Source organism: Lipotes vexillifer, unplaced genomic scaffold (assembly GCF_000442215.2).
Source record: "Lipotes vexillifer unplaced genomic scaffold, Lipotes_vexillifer_v1.1 scaffold500, whole genome shotgun sequence".
NCBI lineage: Eukaryota > Metazoa > Chordata > Mammalia > Artiodactyla > Lipotidae > Lipotes > Lipotes vexillifer.
The window spans coordinates 38,016-55,309 of record NW_006778765.1 but is presented as its reverse complement, the minus strand read 5'-3'; the positions used below and the strand labels follow the sequence as shown (position 1 = coordinate 55,309).

Sequence of the window (17,294 nt, the reverse complement as noted above, 5' to 3'; positions counted from 1 at the left end):
GGCCGGGTTCAGCCCCCACGTGCGGGGCGGGGGCGGGGTCCCGGACAAAGGCCAGGTGGAGTGGGCTTTACCCCGGGCCGCTTGGACCGCGGGCGCGATCATTTCTGGTAGCTGTAGAGGGAAATGCCGGTCTGCCAGCGCCACCGTGGGAGATCCACCACCCCTTTGTCCCCGCGGGGCCTCCACCAAGCTTGGGAGAGTGTCTGCGCTGAGACAAAGTCTGTTAGCCTCGCTCTGCTGCTGGGCGGGTGCAAAAAAAGATACCAGCTCTGGGGCTGTGTTACAACTTCCTAGCTGCTTCATCAGCTGTGCCTTGCCTTACCCAAATGCTATGGTTTCTCAGGACCAAGAGTACTTCACAGGGTAGAGTGGGCCTCGGTTTGGGGCTCTCAGAAACCTTGTCCTGGGTGGTATTCAGCCATGTGTGAGTCTCTGGGCAGTGAGTCTATAGCTCAATTCGTCCAGTTCTCAGAGGGGTCACAGACCTAACAAGTTCCTGCCCAGCCGTAGGCTACCTGCTCCAGGAAGGGGCCCTGGCAGTGAGTTCTGGGGATGTCTTGCCTGCGCCTCAGTGGTCTGTGGTCTCTCAGACCTGTTATAGCCAATAACAGGGTCTGAACAGCCCTGGGCACGGTGCCCTACACCGCATGGGCTTTGAGAGTATGGATGGGTTTGGGGTGGACACCTCCGGGATTCTATAGACTGATTTGCTGTCTCCCACCTTTCCCCCAGTTCCTGAGCTAGTGCCAGGCAGGTGACACTGTCTTCCTGCAGCCCCCAGCATGTGGGCAGGCCTGGGCCCTGCCGTCACACTGGCCCTGGTGTTGGCAGTGGCATGGGCCACGGAGCTGAAGCCCACAGCACCACCCATCTTCACAGGCCGGCCCTTTGTGGTAGCATGGGATGTGCCCACACAAGACTGTGGCCCACGCCACAAGGTGCCACTGGACCCAAAGGACATGAAGGCCTTTGATGTGCAGGCCTCACCTAATGAGGGTTTCGTGAACCAGAACATCACCATCTTCTACCGTGACCGGCTGGGCATGTATCCACACTTCGATTCGGTGGCGAGGTCTGTGCATGGTGGCGTGCCACAGAATGGCAGCCTCTGGGTACACCTGGAGATGCTAAAGGGACATGTGGAACGCTACATTCGTACACAGGAGCCTGCAGGGCTGGCAGTCATCGACTGGGAGGACTGGCGGCCAGTGTGGGTACGCAACTGGCAGGACAAGGACGTGTACCGCCGATTATCACGCCAGTTGGTGGCCAGTCGCCACCCTGACTGGCCACCAGACCGCATAGTGAAGCAGGCGCAGTATGAGTTTGAGTTTGCTGCACGCCAGTTCATGCTGGAGACACTGCGATTTGTCAAGGCATTTCGGCCTCGGCACCTGTGGGGCTTCTACCTCTTCCCCGACTGTTACAACCATGATTATGTGCAGAACTGGGAGACCTATACAGGCCGCTGCCCTGATGTTGAGGTCTCCCGAAATGACCAGCTGGCCTGGCTGTGGGCCGAGAGCACGGCCCTCTTCCCCTCTGTATACCTGGAAGAGACACTCGCTTCCTCCACACATGGCCGCAACTTTGTCAGCTTCCGCGTTCAGGAGGCCCTTCGCGTGGCTCACACCCACCATGCCAACCATGCACTCCCGGTCTATGTCTTCACGAGGCCCACCTATAGCCGCGGACTCACAGGGCTTAGCGAGGTATGTGCCTCCCAGGGCCCTGCCTTCGTCCTTGGGAAACCACTGCAGGCCTCCTGCCCCCAAGTTTATTGGCTTCTCTACATCTCCTCACCTCATTATCTCTGTAACCCTATCAAAGGGTGGCATTGTTATCTCCATTTTGTGGATATAAAAATTGAGGGCCAGAGATGCTGAGAAATTTACCCAGAACTTCCCAGCAAATCCAGGCAGAGCAGGGACTTGGGCCTAGTATTCTGACTTTGCGGTCCATCCTGATAGGTACATACTAGGCTCAAGTGGGCCCTTGGCTTGGGAATGGGAGGCCAGAAGTGGGGGTGGAAATGCTTAAACATTTAAGGAGAAAGTGAAACAGCTGCTGCCTAGGGGTGAGAAGGAGAGGACTGGGCTGGGGGGAGGTTAGCAGGTCTGAACAGGCTAGGGCCTGCCCACACTGTCTGTCCTTCTCACCCTGTGTTCTCAGTATTCCCCAGTGACCATCTCCTTCCCACGCAGATGGATCTCATCTCCACCATTGGCGAGAGTGCAGCCCTGGGTGCAGCTGGTGTCATCCTCTGGGGTGATGCGGGGTACACCACCAGCATGGTAAGTAAGACCCATCCAGCCTACTGGAGCTGAGTCTGCAGGGACAGACAGAGCGTCTGTGCTTTTGGCTGCAAACCTCAAAGTGGTCCCCTCATCTGTCTCCCACCCAAGGAGCCCCAGTCCCAACAGAGAAGACACAGTCCCTCCCCTTCTCCCAGGAAGGGGGATTTGCTGTCCTGACCAGCTGTTGAGTTCCACCCTGCCCCATCTGCCCTGCTAGGTTCCAGTCCCTGCCCCCACCCCCTTCTTAGAAGGAATAGTAACAGTGAGGGCTCAGGCATGCGTGTGTGTGTGTGTGTGTGTGTGTGTGTGTGCGCGCATTGTTAGAAGAAGGTACAGTCACCACAGTGTAGACAGAGTTTCCATCTGGGCCTGTGGGCTGAGACAGCTGACCCTGATCCCTGACCTCTGCCCTCAGGAGACCTGCCAGTACCTCAAGGATTACCTGACTCGGTTGCTGGTACCCTACGTCGTCAATGTGTCCTGGGCTGCCCAGTATTGCAGCTGGGCCCAGTGCCATGGCCACGGGCGCTGTGTGCGCCGTGACCCCAGTGCTAATACCTTCCTGCACCTCAGTGCCAGCAGCTTCCGCCTAGTGCCTAGCCATGCACCTGGTGAGCCGCAGCTGCGACCAGAGGGGGAACTCAGTTGGGCCGACCGCAACCACCTGCAGACGCACTTTCGCTGCCAGTGCTACTTAGGCTGGGGCGGCGAGCAATGCCAGTGGGACCGCAGGCGGGCAGCTGGGGGTGCCAGTGAGGCCTGGTCTGGGTCCCACCTCACCAGCCTGCTGGCTGTGGCCGCCCTGGCCCTCACCTGGACTTTATAAGGGTCTCTCACGCAGCTGCCAGGCAAGCTGGCCTCTGCCACAAGGGCTCTGCCAGGCATGTAGGAGCCCACAAGGGGTGGACAAACCAGAGTCTGAAGGGGCAGAGCCCCCTGGGATGCCCAGTAGGGTGTCTGTGCCAGCTCCCACCCCCTGTTCTAAGGGGGAGGGACAGTCCCGTGGGAGGCCCCTTCTCTCCCTGCCAGAGAGGAAGAGGGGCACAGCTGGGCCGGGGAGGACCTGACCCTACTCCCCTGCCCCTGAATAGTTTATTATTATTATTTTGGGGTCTCTTTTGTAAATTAAATATGAAACAACTGCTTCTTTGCTTGGACTGTCTGTGCCTGGGCCAGGGCACGTGAGAGAGATTTCAGGGTCTTCCATATAAGGTTTGAGCTCAGTTCTGTCTCTGTGAGACTCTCTGCTGGGGACTTCTCATCTGTAAAATGCATTCACTGGGATCTGCAGGCCAGAGCTTCCCACTCTAGCTGTCCTGCTAGGGCAGGGGCCACTGGGAGTGAAGGGACTCACAGTCTACCCCAACACCAAGGACCTTGCTTTATCCATATTGATTGGAAAGCAGTTGGGTACAACCTTCTGTGAGGGACGGGGCTCATTGTGCTTCTCCTACTTGGTACAGTATCGCCAGCTGGTCTGGTGCCAGTTGCCTTGCCTTGCCCACCCAAGGAGAAAGGGGAAAGCGGATGTTTGATCTTCCCTGGCTGGGCAGGTAGCCAGATCACTCCTCCCTGCTGTTCTCACAGGCAAGGGCGTCTCCTCCACTCCCCAGTCCCAAGGACAGTGGACTTCAGCTACACGCACTTCTCCCCATCTGGCTCAGAGTCCTCCACTGGGTATGGTCAGGGGAAGGCAAGCAGGGCATTGGGATCTGAATCATGAGGTCCAGTCCCTGTCCCACTGCAGAGATGCATGATGGGGTGAGGGGGAGGCATCCTCAACAGTCAGCCCTGTAATGGCCATGGGAGAGCATAGCTTGTCCCCAGCTGTCCCAGGGGAGAGAAGTAGCAGCCAGAGCCGTCATACCAGCTCTGACCTGCTTCATTCACTTCCTCTGCTTCTGAAGTGAGTTATTCTGGGTGGGGCCCTGCCCCTCCCCTCAGCCATTGGACCCACACCTGGATTCCTCCTGTCCCTATCAGTGATGACTGATCCCCTGCCCTCAGATAATACTGGCTCAAGATGTACTCAAGAAACTGTCGAGCAGTGAGGAGGGCACCCCAGCCACAAGGACTCGGGAAGTAGCCTCAAGGAAGTGCTTTCTACATTGAGGTTGGGTTGGTTGTTTTTTGGGGTGGCGGGGGGGCGCACCATGCACGGCACATGGGATCTTAGTTCCCCGACTAGGGATCAAACCACTGCCCCCTGCAGTGGGAGCACGGTTTCCTAACTCCTGGACTGCCAGGGAAGTCCCTACATTGAGAGTCCCTACACTGAGTTTTGAAAGGTGGGGGGGATAACTTGATGCTGGGAACAAAGCATGGGCAAAGGCTGGAGGAAGACAGAACACAAATGGAGACAGAGTTTGAGGCTAGGGTGTGACAGAGGGGTATGCTGCAGATGGCCCTAGAGTGACACCAGGCCTGATTTTGTCTGATGATGGTGACTATCTTACCTGTTCAGTGAACACACTGAGCACACACATGTGCCAGGGCTGGGCTGGGTGCTGGGGATGCACCCATGAACCACACCAGCAAAGACTGCCATCCTCAGGGGTATGACGGCATAAAGGGAGATGCACTTTGTTTGTTTTGTTTTTTTTGTTTTTGCGGTACGCGGGCCTCTCACTGCCGCAGCCTCTCCCGCTGCGGAGCACAGGCTCCGGACGCGCAGGCTCAGCGGCCATGGCTCACTGGCCCAGCCGCTCCGCAGCATGTGGGATCCTCCCGGACCGGGGCACGAACCCGCGTCCCCCGCATTGGCAGACGGACTGTCAACCACTGCGCCACCAGGGAAGCCCGGGAGATGCACTTTGGATGCCAAGGCCAAGTCAGATGTTGGACAGTGGAGAGTGCTCCCCAGAGGCATGCAGGCAAGGGGATTGTGTGGTTAGAGCCTGGAGAAGCAATCCTCACCAAATCGATATTGATTCAGGTTGTAAAGTGATCCTTCATCCCTCTGGCTGCTGATGGCAGAGAATAGAGAGGAGGTGGGGTGGTAGCACTGGGATGGAGATGTCAAATCACATGGTGGGGGTAGGGGAGGGGTCCTGGCTGCTTGTGACCAAGGTGGGGAGAGGCCGGCTGGAGAGAAGATTCAGGTGTCGATCAATAAGGCCATAAGATGATGGAGCCAGCAGAGGGAGGGCAAGGAAGGAGGAGCTGTGACCTATCTCCCCAACACCTGTGACTTCCCCTACCCAACCGTGACCCCACACACAGCTGTGACCTCCCATACACAGATGTGACCCATGCATACCTGTTAGCTACCCTGCCCACATCTGTAACCTGCCAACACACAGGTTATCCAGACATACCTGTGACCTGACCCACGCAGCTGTGACCTGGCTATGAGCTCAGGTTCAGACTGGGCTGTTCAGTGCTTTCACCGGGGCCAGGAACGTGATGTTTCCTTAACGCCACTCTGGCAGGCAAGCCTGGGCCTGAGCACCTAGCAGGTCTCAGTTGCTAGCGTCTGAATCAGCAAACAAGCAAAATCATGAAGGAATGAACAAGCGCGTCATCACTGATACACTCATGCTCATACCCGGGGTCACACAAACATGAGGTCTCATGGTCATAAAACAGGGTCTCACACACACCAAGTCCCAGGCACTGGGTCCCACACTTGCACATACACACTACTGGAGTTTGTGGAGAGTCCCAAATGTCCACTAACTGGAGCTTTACACAGACAGTCACTGATCCAGCACATAATCAAAGGGTGACAACGCAGCCCTGACTTCAGGAACACAGTTCCTTTCAGACACAGGTCCCTAAAGGGGGGATGATTTACCCACTAGGCACTGTAGGCACAGGGCCACAATACTTATACGGGCCCACAAAAATGTTTTAATTTTTTTTTTTTTTTTTTTTTTTCTTTGTAGTATACTCAAAAGTCAGGGAGTGGGATACCTCCAGCTTTGTTCTTTTTTCTCAGGATTGTTTTGCCCATTCAGGGTATTTTGTGGTTCCATATAAATTTTAGGGTTATTCTAGTTCTATGAAAAATATCCTGGGTATTTTGATAGGGATTGCATCAAATCTGTAGATTGCTTTTGATAGCATGGACATTTTAACGATATTAATTCACCCAGTCCATGAACATGGGATATCTTTCCATTTATTGTATTGTCCTCAATTTTCTTCATCAGTGTCTTATAATTTTCAGAGTATAGGTCTTTCCCCTCCTTGGTTAAGTTTATTCCAAGGTACTTTATTCTTTTTGATGTGATTTTTTTTTTTTTTGTGGTACGCGGGCCTCTCACTGCTGTGGCCTCTCCCGTTGTGGAGCACAGGCTCCGGACGCGCAGGCCCAGTGGCCATGGCTCACGGGCCCAGCCGCTCCGCGGCATGTGGGAATCTTCCCGGACCGGGGCACGAACCCGTTTCCCCTGCATCGGCAGGCGGACTCTCAACCACTGCGCCACCAGGGAAGCCCCAAAAATGTTTTAATTTTAATCTTTTTTAATCAGAAGAAAAAATACAGGAATAATGAATATAAAATAATGAATTCAGTCGGATTATATCTGTCCTTATGCCAATATAGTCGTAAAATATATTTTTTTAAAAATATGTATTTTTTTGGCCGCGCAGCATGTGGGATCTTAGTTCCCCAACCAGTCCCCAACCAGGGATCGAACCCGTGTCCCCTGTAGTGGAAGCACAGAGTCCTAACCATTCCCTTAAAATGTTTTTTTCAGGAATGGGCCCACAAAGGTGAAAGTGCCTAGGGCCCATAGGTGTCATAATGCAACCATGTGGGGAAGGCACCCAGACTCCAGTATCACACACAGGGCTGCCCAGTCGGATCTGCCACCCAGATGGCCCCCATGCACTGCCTCCAACCCCACACCATCCCAAAGTCCACAAAGCCACAAAGTCCAGGCCCAGTGCTGACAGAGTGGGAGGGGCCACTTCCGGCCTAGCCCCACCTCCTACCAAGGGCACTTTGCTAGGAGTGCAGAGGTGGTTCTGCTGTCTGGCCCAGCCCTCTAACCCAGGGCCCGCCCCTCAACCCGCCCCCAGACTGGGTGGGGTGACCCCTACAAAAGCTCAGGGTTTCCAGCAGCGGCTTCTTCCTCCAAGAGTCTCCGTGCAGCTGAGGCCAGAGTTAAGGAACAGAATCTTGCTGAGCTCTGCATAGGCCCTCACCCTGAAGTCAGGAAGTTTGGAGAATAAGGCCTTTCAGCCCTGAGGTCAGCAGGGACAAGTGGGCAGCTGGGCGAGTGTACAGGAGGGCTGGGCTGACCTTTCCTGCGTCACTGAGCATCCCCTCCTGCATGGGTGGCCAGGATTCCTGGGGGAAGCCCCCGCCTCCATCAGTTGGCCAGCCTGGGGGCTGAGGGCCTGGCTCTCAGCCACTCTTCTCAAGACAGATGTCATGGCTTCTGTGGCCCTTGGGGAAAGGGGGTGGGCAAGCCAGGACAAGACCTCTGGGAGACAGAGGGCAGAGGTCGGCCCAAGAGGCAACTCGGATGTGCCCTCTAGTGGCCGTGTTCCCCTCAATGCCTCTCCTTTGCCCTCTGACTTCCCTGAACCCTGCAGGTCAATATTTACCTGAAGCCAGAACAGAGGTGGATTAATAAGGGGCTTGGCCTGCCTGCCCTCAGTAGGGGTCAGAGAGTTCAAGGCCTGCTTTCATCTCTGCTTCCCCTGGCCAGGTTTCTCTAGACCTGCCCTGTGCCATGGCAGCCCACCTGCTTCCCATCTGCACCCTCTTCCTGAACTTGCTCGGCATGGCCAAAGGCTCCAGGGACCCCGTGGTACCCAACCGGCCCTTTGCCACCATCTGGAATGCAAACACCCAGTGGTGTCTAGAGAGGCATGGCGTGGACGTGGATGTCAGTGTCTTTGATGTGGTGGCCAACCCGGGGCAGACCTTCCGCGGCCCTGACATGACCATTTTCTACAGCTCCCAGCTGGGTACCTACCCTTACTACACACCTGCTGGGGAGCCCGTATTTGGTGGCCTGCCCCAGAATGCCAGCCTGGCTGTCCACCTGGTCCGCTCATACCAGGACATCCTGGCTGCCATGCCTGCATCCAACTTCTCAGGGCTGGCAGTTATTGACTGGGAGGCATGGCGCCCACGCTGGGCCTTCAACTGGGACACCAAGGACATTTACCGGCAGCGCTCACGGGCACTGGTACAGGGGCAGCACCCTGACTGGCCAGCTCCTTGGGTGGAGGCAGCAGCTCAGGACCAGTTCGAGAGGGCTGCGCAGGCCTGGATGGCAGGCACCCTCAGGCTGGGACAAGCACTGCAGCCTCGTGGCCTCTGGGGCTTCTATGGCTTCCCTGATTGCTATAACTATGACTTTAAAAATCCCAACTACACCGGCCAGTGCCCACCAGGCATCTGTGCCCAGAATGACCAGCTGGGGTGGCTGTGGGGCCAGAGCCGTGCCCTCTACCCCAGCATCTACCTGCCCGCAGCACTGGAGGGCACGAAGAAGGCACGGATGTTTGTGCAGCACCGTGTGGGTGAGGCATTCCGTTTGGCCGTGGGTGCAGGGTACCCTGATCTGCCAGTGCTGCCCTACGTCCAGATCTTCTACGACATGACTAACCGCTTTCTGCCCCTGGTGAGTCTCCTGTGACCCCGCCCACCTTGTAACCTACATTGTCAGGCATTAGTCCAGTAAGTGAGGCCACATAGCCCTGGGGCACTTTAGCCTTGGGGCACTTTCATCCATTCCCTCTCACATTCTTTGAGCACCTACTGTGTGCCAAGTTCTGTGCTAGGCACAGACAATTCAGCATTCTTCAGAAAGAAATCATCCCTGCCTGCATGGCTCTCACAGGCTAGAGTAAGGACAGGCTTGCCTCTGGCCACCACAGCTAGAGCAGGCTATGAATTATTTGTCCCATGCAATAGTGTTACAGCAGTCTGCTGTGGGGACGGAGGGAGGCCCCACAGAGCTATGCTGTCCTTTCCCCAGGAGGAGCTGGAGCACAGCCTGGGGGAGAGTGCAGCCCAGGGGGCAGCAGGAGTGGTGCTTTGGGTGAGCTGGGAGAACACAAGAACCAAGGTGAGCTCAAGCCCAGGATGGGGGTGAGGGTGGGGGCAGGAGTGGGGCTGCCAGGCTGACTGGGGAGACCCTGGCCCACCCTTTACCCCTGCAGTCCTGGCTGACCAGCAGGTGAGTGCCTCAATGCCCTAGGTGGACCCGTGCATGGCCGTGGTGTCCTGACCCTCCCCCTCCCACCTAGGAATCCTGTCAGGCCATCAAGGAGTATGTTGACACGACACTGGGGCCCTTCATCCTGAATGTGACCAGTGGGGCTTTTCTGTGCAGTCAAGCCCTGTGCTCTGGCCATGGCCGTTGTGCTCGGCGCCCCAGTCACCCCGAGGCCCGCCTCATCCTCAGCCCCACCAGTTTCTCCATCGAGTCCACGCCTGGTGGTGGGCCTCTGACCCTCCGAGGTGCCCTCTCACTCGAGGATCGGTTGCGGATGGCTGTGGAGTTCAAATGTCGCTGCTACCGTGGGTGGACGGGAACATGGTGTGAGCAGTGAGTGGGGCATGTGGTGATTGGCACATGCACACATTGAGTACCTAATGCAATCTGGACCCGGCTACAGCTTTCTCAAGTACAGGCACAGTCACATGAGTCATGGTCACAGTCAGAAGTACACTCAGGCACTGTCATGAGCATATGCCAGCCCATTCACACCTGCTTACAGACCAAGATAGTTGCATAAGGAGTTAGAGCCTTGGGCACCCACCCAGCAGAGTTAAAAATATTTCCTCCAGAGACATTGAGCCAGTCTTTAAACTGCAGCAATCACAAGAACTGACGCTCTGGACTTCCCTGGCAGTCCAGTGGTTAAGACTCCGCGCTTCTACTGCAGGGGGCGGGGGTTCGATCCCTGGTCAGGGAACTAAGATCCCGCATCCCGCGTCCCCTGCATCGGCAGGCGGATTCTCAACCACTGCACCACCAGGGAAGCCCATATAGCCATATATTTTTAAATGTTCAAAAAGAGATCCATTTGAAGAAAATGAGATGGGGGGAGGGATAAATTAGGAGTTAAGGATTAACAGATACACACTACTATATATAAAATAGATAAACAACAAGGACCTACTCTATAACACAGGGAACTATATTCAACTTATTGTAATAACCTATAATGGAAAAGAATCTGAAAAGTAATTCATGTACACCCAAAACCAACACAGCATTGTAAATCAACTATACTTCAGTTGTGTGAAATAAACCTAAAACAGGGATGGAAAGAAGGAAAGAAGGAAGGAAGGGAGGGAGGGAGGGAGGGAGGGAGGGAGAAAGAAAGAGCTGACATTCACTGGGTGCCTACTTTTTCCGAGTCCTATGCTAGGCATTTTAAGTAGTCTAACTTAATTGTGCAATCCTAACAAGACGCTATGAGGAAACTGAGGCACACACAGGGAGGGTAAGCACTTTACCCAAGGTTGCAGACAGAAAATAGAGCAGCTGAGATTCAAACCCAGGTGAATCTGGGTTTGAATCTCTACCCTCTACCTCTACCTCTATAGCGATGGAGCCCTTTGGCTCCTACTATATGTCGACGGTAATCAGCCCTGCACTGCAGCCTGAATCCGTTCAGAGGTAACAGCCTCACAAATAAAGCAGACATGATTCTAACTTCAAGAACTGTTTATTGAGCACCTAAAACGTGCAGGCGCTGGGATCCAGAGGGCATAGGAAAATTCTTTTCTCTTGCTCAGATTTGATGTCTGTCCGAGGGCGGCTGCTTCTCAGGGTTGGGCCCAAATTTCGGGAGGAAGCTCCACCTGACCGTTTCCACGCTGGGCAGGAGGCTGATGTGAGCCGAGACAAAGCTGAACTGGGGGGAGACCTATCTGAGTCTGGGGCGGGGCGAGGCGGGGCGAGATGGAAGCCCAGCCCACCCGTAATGGAGCTGGTGCTCGGTTCGCGCTCACTGGGAGCTGGGCCGGGATAAGCAAGGGCGGGAGGGTCAGAGGTAGAACCAGGGCAGAGATCCAGTCTGCGTCGGGTCGGTGTTATGACGCGAGGGGCCGGGTCCGGGGGCTGGCCGCCCCGAAGACCTGAGACCTGGTGGTGTGCCGCGGGCCGTGACGGCTGCAGTGCGTCCGCCTCACCGCTAGGGGGCGAGCGCCGGGGGCCGGAGGAGTCCGAGCCAGAGACAGCGAGATACAGATCCGTGTGGAGCGAGGACACGGAGCGTCCCGGAGCCAGGCGTCAGCATGTCAGTACCACCCCCTCCCCATGCGCGGCGTATTCGTCCTCATTGTCCCCCGCTCTCCCCGTCCGCTCCGCGCGTACTGTTCTCAAGTGACTAAGCCGCCCCGCACGCCCTCTTTGCGTCTGCCGTTCCCTCCCAGAGCATGCCGAGCCACAGCCGCCCAGAGTCAAGCTCCCGAAGCCCCCACCCCCAAACTCCACGGTTTGTCACCCAGTGGGAGGAAGGGGGAAACCGAGGCAGGAGAGACTGCCGCCTCTCTCCGTGGACCCGGGAGCCCCACCCACAGTGGGTGGGGTCGGCACAGAAAGGGTTAAGCCTGAGGGGGAAGTCTGGGGCTCCAGGCTCAGGGGCGGATCCTGGGGTTTCCTCTCTCCTGGTCCAGGGGTGCAGCTGCTGCGGAGGTGGCTGATGCAGGTGAGGGGCTTATAGCCCTCTGAGTGGGATGTGGTATGAGGGGAGGGGGCTACCTGTTACTGATCAGTGTGGAATTGGCCTCAAGCTCACAGGGCCTTCCTGTGGAGGTGGGGAAGGGGAGCCAGGGCATCCTCTCTGGAACAGGTGAGTAGAAGGGTGGGGCCCAGCGGCCACCTATCGCTAGAAATCCCCCAGCATTGACCCTTCTGCCAGCAGAGCCTGGGGTAGGATGGGCACACAATGGAGTTCGGGGTCAGGAGGTCTGAGCCCCCAACCTGGTAGCCGTTGGACACCCCTGTGGATGTAGGAAGGAAGCTGTGGTTCTTATCTAGCTAGGGTGGCTACGAAACAGGCCAGTGGGGAACCAGGCCTGCAGGAGCCACATTGCTGTGTGAGCCGGGCCCTTTCTGAGGGGCAGTTGGGTCCATGCCCAGTCAAAGTGTCATGAGCTGGGTAGTGTTGGGGAGGGAGCCAGGGACTCTGCCCCTGGTAGGGAAGGCAGTCCAGGGAGGGGAAATTTGAGCCTGATGGGTGGGTGAATGGCACCCCAATATCGGTTAGGTGGCAGGCATGGCCCAGGTGGTCAAAAAGGCTGGGACCTGGAGTAGGGAGAAGGGTGGGACAGGGGAGTTCCTAGGGAAACTGTGTTCCCTCCGAAGGGAATACAGCGTTTAAGCAGGGGGTCGTGGTGTCTAGTTTGTATGCTCTGTCTGATGGCCAGCCAGCTGCAATGGTTGTAGGGCTGGATCTACTCTCCTGGGGAGGACAAAGCAGTAGTCAGAGCAGGCTGGGGCCTGGAGTCTTGATTTCTGCCCTAGCCTGTAGCCCTCAGCCTCCATCCAGTGTAAGGCAGAGCACCCAGGATCCATCCCTTCTGCTCTCCACCTGAGTCAGGTCCCCCAGATATAGGGGATGGGATCCTTCAGGTCACCTGTGCCATCAGGTGAGTATGGGGACAAGGTGCAGCCCACCAGTTCCAGGATGCGTGGCCCTCCTTAGCACTCTGTCAGCCACTCCCTGCCTCAGCCCCATCCTCCCTTCTGGCACAGCCCAGCATGGCTGTTGTCCACAGAAGGAGCACCCTTCTGGTCTCAGGAGATACCACTGCCTGGAGACTGTGGCCTTAACCCCCAGCCTGGCACTGAGCCACCTGGAACCCAGCAGGAGATGACCTTGGCTCCCAGCCTGGCAGCTGAGCCTGGATCCCACATGTAGGCAAGAGCTGACTCTGAGCCCTGGTCCAGCCAAGCTGACTCCTACCCTAGACCCTATACACCAGGTGGCGATGATCCTGAGTACCACTCCAGCCTAACTGACTCTGGATCCTGCATGCCAGCCAGAGGTGACCCTGAGATCCAACCTGGCCAAGCTGATCCTGGATCCTACACACAAGCCAGATCTGACCCTGAGCCCCAGGCTAGCTGAGTTGACCCTGGGTTCTGCATGCCATCCAGAGATGACCCTCAGTCCTGGCTCAACTGAGCTGACCCTGGATCCCGCACGCCAGCCAGAGGAGACCCCAGCCCCCAACCTGGCTGAGCTGACCCTGGAGCCTGTGCACTGCCGACCTGAGCTCCTGGATGCCTGTGCCGACCTCATCAATGAGCAGTGGCCCCGCAGCCGCGCCTCCCGCCTGCACTCCTTGGGCCAGTCCTCAGATGCCTTCCCCCTCTGCTTGATGCTGCTGAGCCGCCGTCCCACGCCAGAGGCAGACCCCATTGTGGTGGGCCATGCCCGCCTGTCACGGGTGCTGGACCGGCCCCAGAGCCTCCTAGTGGAGACGGTGGTGGTGGCCCGAGCCTTGAGGGGCCGTGGCTTTGGCCGCTGCCTCATGGAGGGCCTTGAAGCCTTTGCTCAGGCCCGGGGCTTCCGCCGGCTACACCTCACCACCCATGACCAGCTGCACTTTTACGCCCACCTGGGCTACCAGCTGGGTGAGCCTGTGCAGGGCCTGGTCTTCACCAGTCGGTGGCTGCCTGCCACCCTGCTCAGTGCCTTCCCCAGGGCCTCCTTTCCCTGGCCACCCTGCAGGGCCCCTAGCCTGACTGCCCAAGCTGCCCCAAGAGCCCCCAGGGGGTCATCATTGCCGCCACCCCCACCCCTGCCTGAGCCCTTGACCACCCTACCCCCACCTCCAGGAGGGCCCCCTCCACAAAGCCTGCTGGAGACTCAATACCAAGACCTGAGAAGACGCCCCATATTCTGGATGGAGAAAGACATCTGAGGGCTACCCAGGGCAAGATGCTGTCTTTCTGGGTCAGTTGACTGCCCAGGACAGTACCAGCCTCAGCCCACTGGCCATCCCTCAGCTTCTATCCCTCGAGGGCAGCTTCAGCCTAGGCATGTTTCCTGAGTGCCAGTGGAGATGGTGCCATGGCTGTGGCTCAGAGCTCTCAGTGTGGCTGAATAAAGGCTTCTGTTGGGTGTGGTTGTGACAGTGTATTTGTTGACCCCCACCCTCATCTCCCAGCCTTGTCTTAGGTCCTCTGTCCCTGCAGGGGCCCTCAGATCCACCTCGGCCTTAGGGCCATGGGTGGAGGGACACCTGCCTTTTACCTCTCTCACTCTGCCAGGCCCAGGGGACAAGGAGACATTCACTCATCACCATTCACTGGGCACCTGCTGTGTTACAGGCCCTGGATTGGGCACAGGCAGTGGGGAACTAGACAGATAGGGTCTCAGCCCAAGGAACAGGGCAGGCATACTGTGGCAGGATCCATGCTGGGACAGTGGGAGCTCAAGTTTCCTCACTCCACTTGGAGATCTGGGAGACCTCCCACGGCAGGTGATGTCATAGCAGAGACCTGAGTGCTGAGTAGAAATTAAGCCAGGCAGGGTGGGGGCTGAGTGTTCTTGGGGCAGGAAACCAAATGGGCAGAGGAAAGAAGGGGACTTGTGAAAGCTGTAGGTGGGGGATGTGTCAGAGGGCACAGTGGTGCCATGGCAGAGATGGACAATACAGAAGGGGAGCTGCCCAAGCCAGCTTGGGTTGTGGCTGCTCTGAGATGCCTATGAGACCCCTTGGGAACCAGGCTTTAGGCACCTCCCTTTCTTGTGAGGAGGAGCTGGAGGAGTTTTCCCAGCTTTCTCTGCTGTGTGGAAGGTGTGGCCATGGCCATGGAGTCTAAGCTCACACCCCCTCTCTCCTACAGGTTTCCGTCCCTGGGGCACGACCATGCAGCTAGGCCTGGCCCTGGTGCTAGGGGTGGCCCTGTGCTTGGGATGTGGCCAGCCCCTGCTGCAAGCCCCTGAACGCCCCTTCTTGGTGCTGTGGAATGTGCCCTCAGCACACTGTAAGGCCCGCTTTGGTGTGCACCTGCCACTAGAGGCCCTGGGCATTGCAGCCAACCGTGGCCAGCGTTTCCACGGCCAGAATGTCACCATCTTCTACAAGAACCAGCTCGGCTTCTATCCCTACCTTGGGCCGAGGGGCACAGCTCACAACGGGGGCATCCCCCAGGCTGTGCCCCTTGACCGCCACCTGGCATGGGCTGCCTATCAGATCCGCCACAGCCTGCAACCTGGCTTTGCTGGCCTGGCAGTACTGGACTGGGAGGAATGGTGTCCACTCTGGTCTGGGAACTGGGGCCGCCGCCAGGTCTACCAGACAGCCTCCTGGGCTTGGGCACGGCGGGTATTCCCCAACCTGGACCCCCAGGAGCAGCTCTACAAGGCCCGTATCGGCTTTGAACAGGCAGCCCGTGCACTGATGGAGGACACACTGTGGCTAGGCCGGGCACTGCAGCCCCATGGGCTCTGGGGCTTCTATCGCTTCCCGGCCTGTGGCAATGGCTGGCATGGTACAGCTTCCAATTACACGGGCCACTGCCATGCAGCCACCCTTGCCCGCAACACCCAACTGCATTGGCTCTGGGCCGCCTCCAGCGCCCTCTTCCCCAGCATATACCTCCCACCCAGGTTACCACCTGCTCACCACCACGCATTTGTCCGATACCGCCTGGAGGAGGCCTTCCGTGTGGCCCTCGCTGGGCACCCACATCCCCTGCCTGTCCTGGCCTATGCCCGCCTCACACACCGGAGCTCTGGGAGGTTCCTGTCCCAGGTGAGTGAAAACTAAAGTCTAGGGGTCTGACTGGGGAGGCATGACATTCTCTGAGGGCCTGAGAAGCCACTCAGAGGCTCAGGGCCAAGGGGCCCTCCTCTAGGGGTGGAATCGGATCATGGCAGTGAGCCATGAAAGTTCTTGAAGGTGGAGGTAGGGCCAGATGGAGCTGGCCAGCCCAGCCCTGGCTTAGCAGCTCTCTGCCTCCAGGATGAACTTGTGCAGACCATTGGTGTGAGCGCTGCACTGGGGGCAGCCGGCGTGGTGCTCTGGGGGGACCTGAGCTTCTCCAGTTCTGAGGTGATCATTGCCCCCTCCAGCCTGCCACACAGCCCATGCTGGGGTCCCAGAGATGGGGAAAGACCATGTTAGGGCCATGGAGCAGAAGCATTGATACATCCCTTCCCTCTCCTCAGGAGGAGTGCTGGCATCTCCGTGACTACCTAGTGAGCACCCTGGGCCCTTATGTGATCAACGTGACCAGGGCAGCCATGGCCTGCAGTCACCAGCGGTGCCACGGCCATGGCCGATGTGCTTGGCAAGACCCAGGACAACTGGAAGTCTTTCTGCACCTGGAGCCAGATGGCAGCCCTGGAGATTGGGAGTCCTTCAGCTGCCGTTGTTACTGGGGCTGGGCTGGCCCTACCTGCCAGGAGCCCAGGCCTGAAGAAGCAACATAAAGCCAGGAGTCACCTGCCTCTGACCTTCATGTTCCTGCTGCCATCTTTCCAGTCCTGGAGGGAGGACTTTGTCCCACTCTTGTTCTATTTAGCTTACAGTCACTTCTCCCATGCACACACCCCACTTCCCATGGGATCCCTGGGGAGTGGAAGAGGCCAGAAAAAAACATACTGTTTTAAAACTAGAGGCCCTCTGAGATCACCTCATCCCTCCTGACAAGAAAGCAGCCCCAGGAAGAGTCAGTGTTCCAGAAGGTTAAGGTTGCCAGCCCAGGGCTCTGTTCTACACCTCACTGCGTCCATGGAGAGGTCACAGGAGACCCGTCCAGGGGCAGGTGGGCCCCCGAGGAGATCTTGGCTAAGATCTTTAAGTGCTAAGCTGTTGTCTGTAATCTGCTTTTATCATAAAGTTACTTTTTCTTGCACTGCCTGAGGTTTGGCTGTTCCCCAATTCTACCAAACCCACCCTCTTCCTGTCGCGAGCGTCCCGCTGCAAGTACCCAGAAATGCCGGTCCTGCGTCGTGGGCAGCTACAGAGTTAACGACTACACGTGTTGGGCGAGGGGGTAGGAACGCCGCAAGGCATTGTGGGTGCATAGTTCAGCTAGAGCGTCGAGATCGGAA

General features: G+C 57.3%; 4 protein-coding genes across 8 annotated transcripts in view; all 4 read left to right on the top strand.

Annotated features, from left to right (window-relative positions):
- The window catches only part of HYAL2 (hyaluronidase 2), a 5,064-nt gene extending 1,623 nt beyond the window's left edge, over positions 1-3,441 (top strand). For both annotated transcript variants that reach the window (XM_007451800.1, XM_007451801.1), the window contains exons 2-4: positions 733-1,712; positions 2,205-2,294; positions 2,713-3,441. In XM_007451800.1, the coding sequence (XP_007451862.1) occupies positions 783-1,712; positions 2,205-2,294; positions 2,713-3,123 (1,431 nt within the window). In that variant the 5' untranslated portion in view covers positions 733-782 and the 3' untranslated portion in view covers positions 3,124-3,441. The remainder of the gene's footprint in view (positions 1-732; positions 1,713-2,204; positions 2,295-2,712) is intronic.
- Positions 3,442-7,457: 4,016 nt separating this feature from the next.
- On the top strand, positions 7,458-10,084 carry HYAL1 (hyaluronidase 1). 3 transcript variants are annotated; one of them, XM_007451799.1, is made up of 4 exons: positions 7,466-7,495; positions 7,961-8,884; positions 9,242-9,331; positions 9,513-9,988. In XM_007451799.1, the coding sequence occupies exons 2-4, from the start codon at positions 7,985-7,987 to the stop codon at positions 9,816-9,818; spliced, it is 1,296 nt and encodes a 431-aa protein (XP_007451861.1). In that variant the 5' UTR covers positions 7,466-7,495; positions 7,961-7,984; the 3' UTR covers positions 9,819-9,988. The 3 variants fall into 3 exon arrangements, with proteins under 3 accessions (XP_007451859.1, XP_007451861.1, XP_007451860.1); XM_007451797.1 differs by having other exon boundaries at positions 7,458-8,884; positions 9,513-10,084; XM_007451798.1 differs by lacking the exons at positions 7,466-7,495; positions 9,242-9,331 and having other exon boundaries at positions 7,967-8,884; positions 9,513-9,835.
- Positions 10,085-11,312: 1,228 nt separating this feature from the next.
- HYAL3 (hyaluronidase 3) lies at positions 11,313-17,102 on the top strand. Of its 2 annotated transcripts, XM_007451795.1 has the most exons (5): positions 11,313-11,516; positions 11,855-11,927; positions 15,080-15,990; positions 16,201-16,290; positions 16,407-17,098. In XM_007451795.1, the coding sequence occupies exons 1-5, from the start codon at positions 11,313-11,315 to the stop codon at positions 16,668-16,670; spliced, it is 1,542 nt and encodes a 513-aa protein (XP_007451857.1). In that variant the 3' UTR covers positions 16,671-17,098. The 2 variants fall into 2 exon arrangements, with proteins under 2 accessions (XP_007451857.1, XP_007451858.1); XM_007451796.1 differs by lacking the exons at positions 11,313-11,516; positions 11,855-11,927; positions 16,201-16,290 and having other exon boundaries at positions 15,082-15,990; positions 16,407-17,102.
- NAA80 (N-alpha-acetyltransferase 80, NatH catalytic subunit) lies at positions 13,257-14,151 on the top strand. Its single transcript, XM_007472133.1, is given in 2 exon segments — positions 13,257-13,286; positions 13,288-14,151. Coding segments are annotated over 2 exon segments (894 nt in total).
- Positions 17,103-17,294: the final 192 nt, after the last annotated feature.

Bases quoted from the DNA above. Each gene is read 5' to 3' on its own strand.
- HYAL3 (XM_007451795.1), top strand. From the start codon at position 11,313: ATGACGCGAGGGGCCGGGTCCGGGGGCTGGCCGCCCCGAAGACCTGAG. The intron at 11,517-11,854 runs GTCAGTACCACC...CTGGGGCTCCAG, and splicing joins CCGGAGCCAGGCGTCAGCAT to GCTCAGGGGCGGATCCTGGG. The intron at 15,991-16,200 runs GTGAGTGAAAAC...CTCTGCCTCCAG, and splicing joins CTGGGAGGTTCCTGTCCCAG to GATGAACTTGTGCAGACCAT.
- HYAL1 (XM_007451797.1), top strand. From the start codon at position 7,985: ATGGCAGCCCACCTGCTTCCCATCTGCACCCTCTTCCTGAACTTGCTC. The intron at 8,885-9,241 runs GTGAGTCTCCTG...TCCTTTCCCCAG, and splicing joins CTAACCGCTTTCTGCCCCTG to GAGGAGCTGGAGCACAGCCT. The intron at 9,332-9,512 runs GTGAGCTCAAGC...CCTCCCACCTAG, and splicing joins GGGAGAACACAAGAACCAAG to GAATCCTGTCAGGCCATCAA.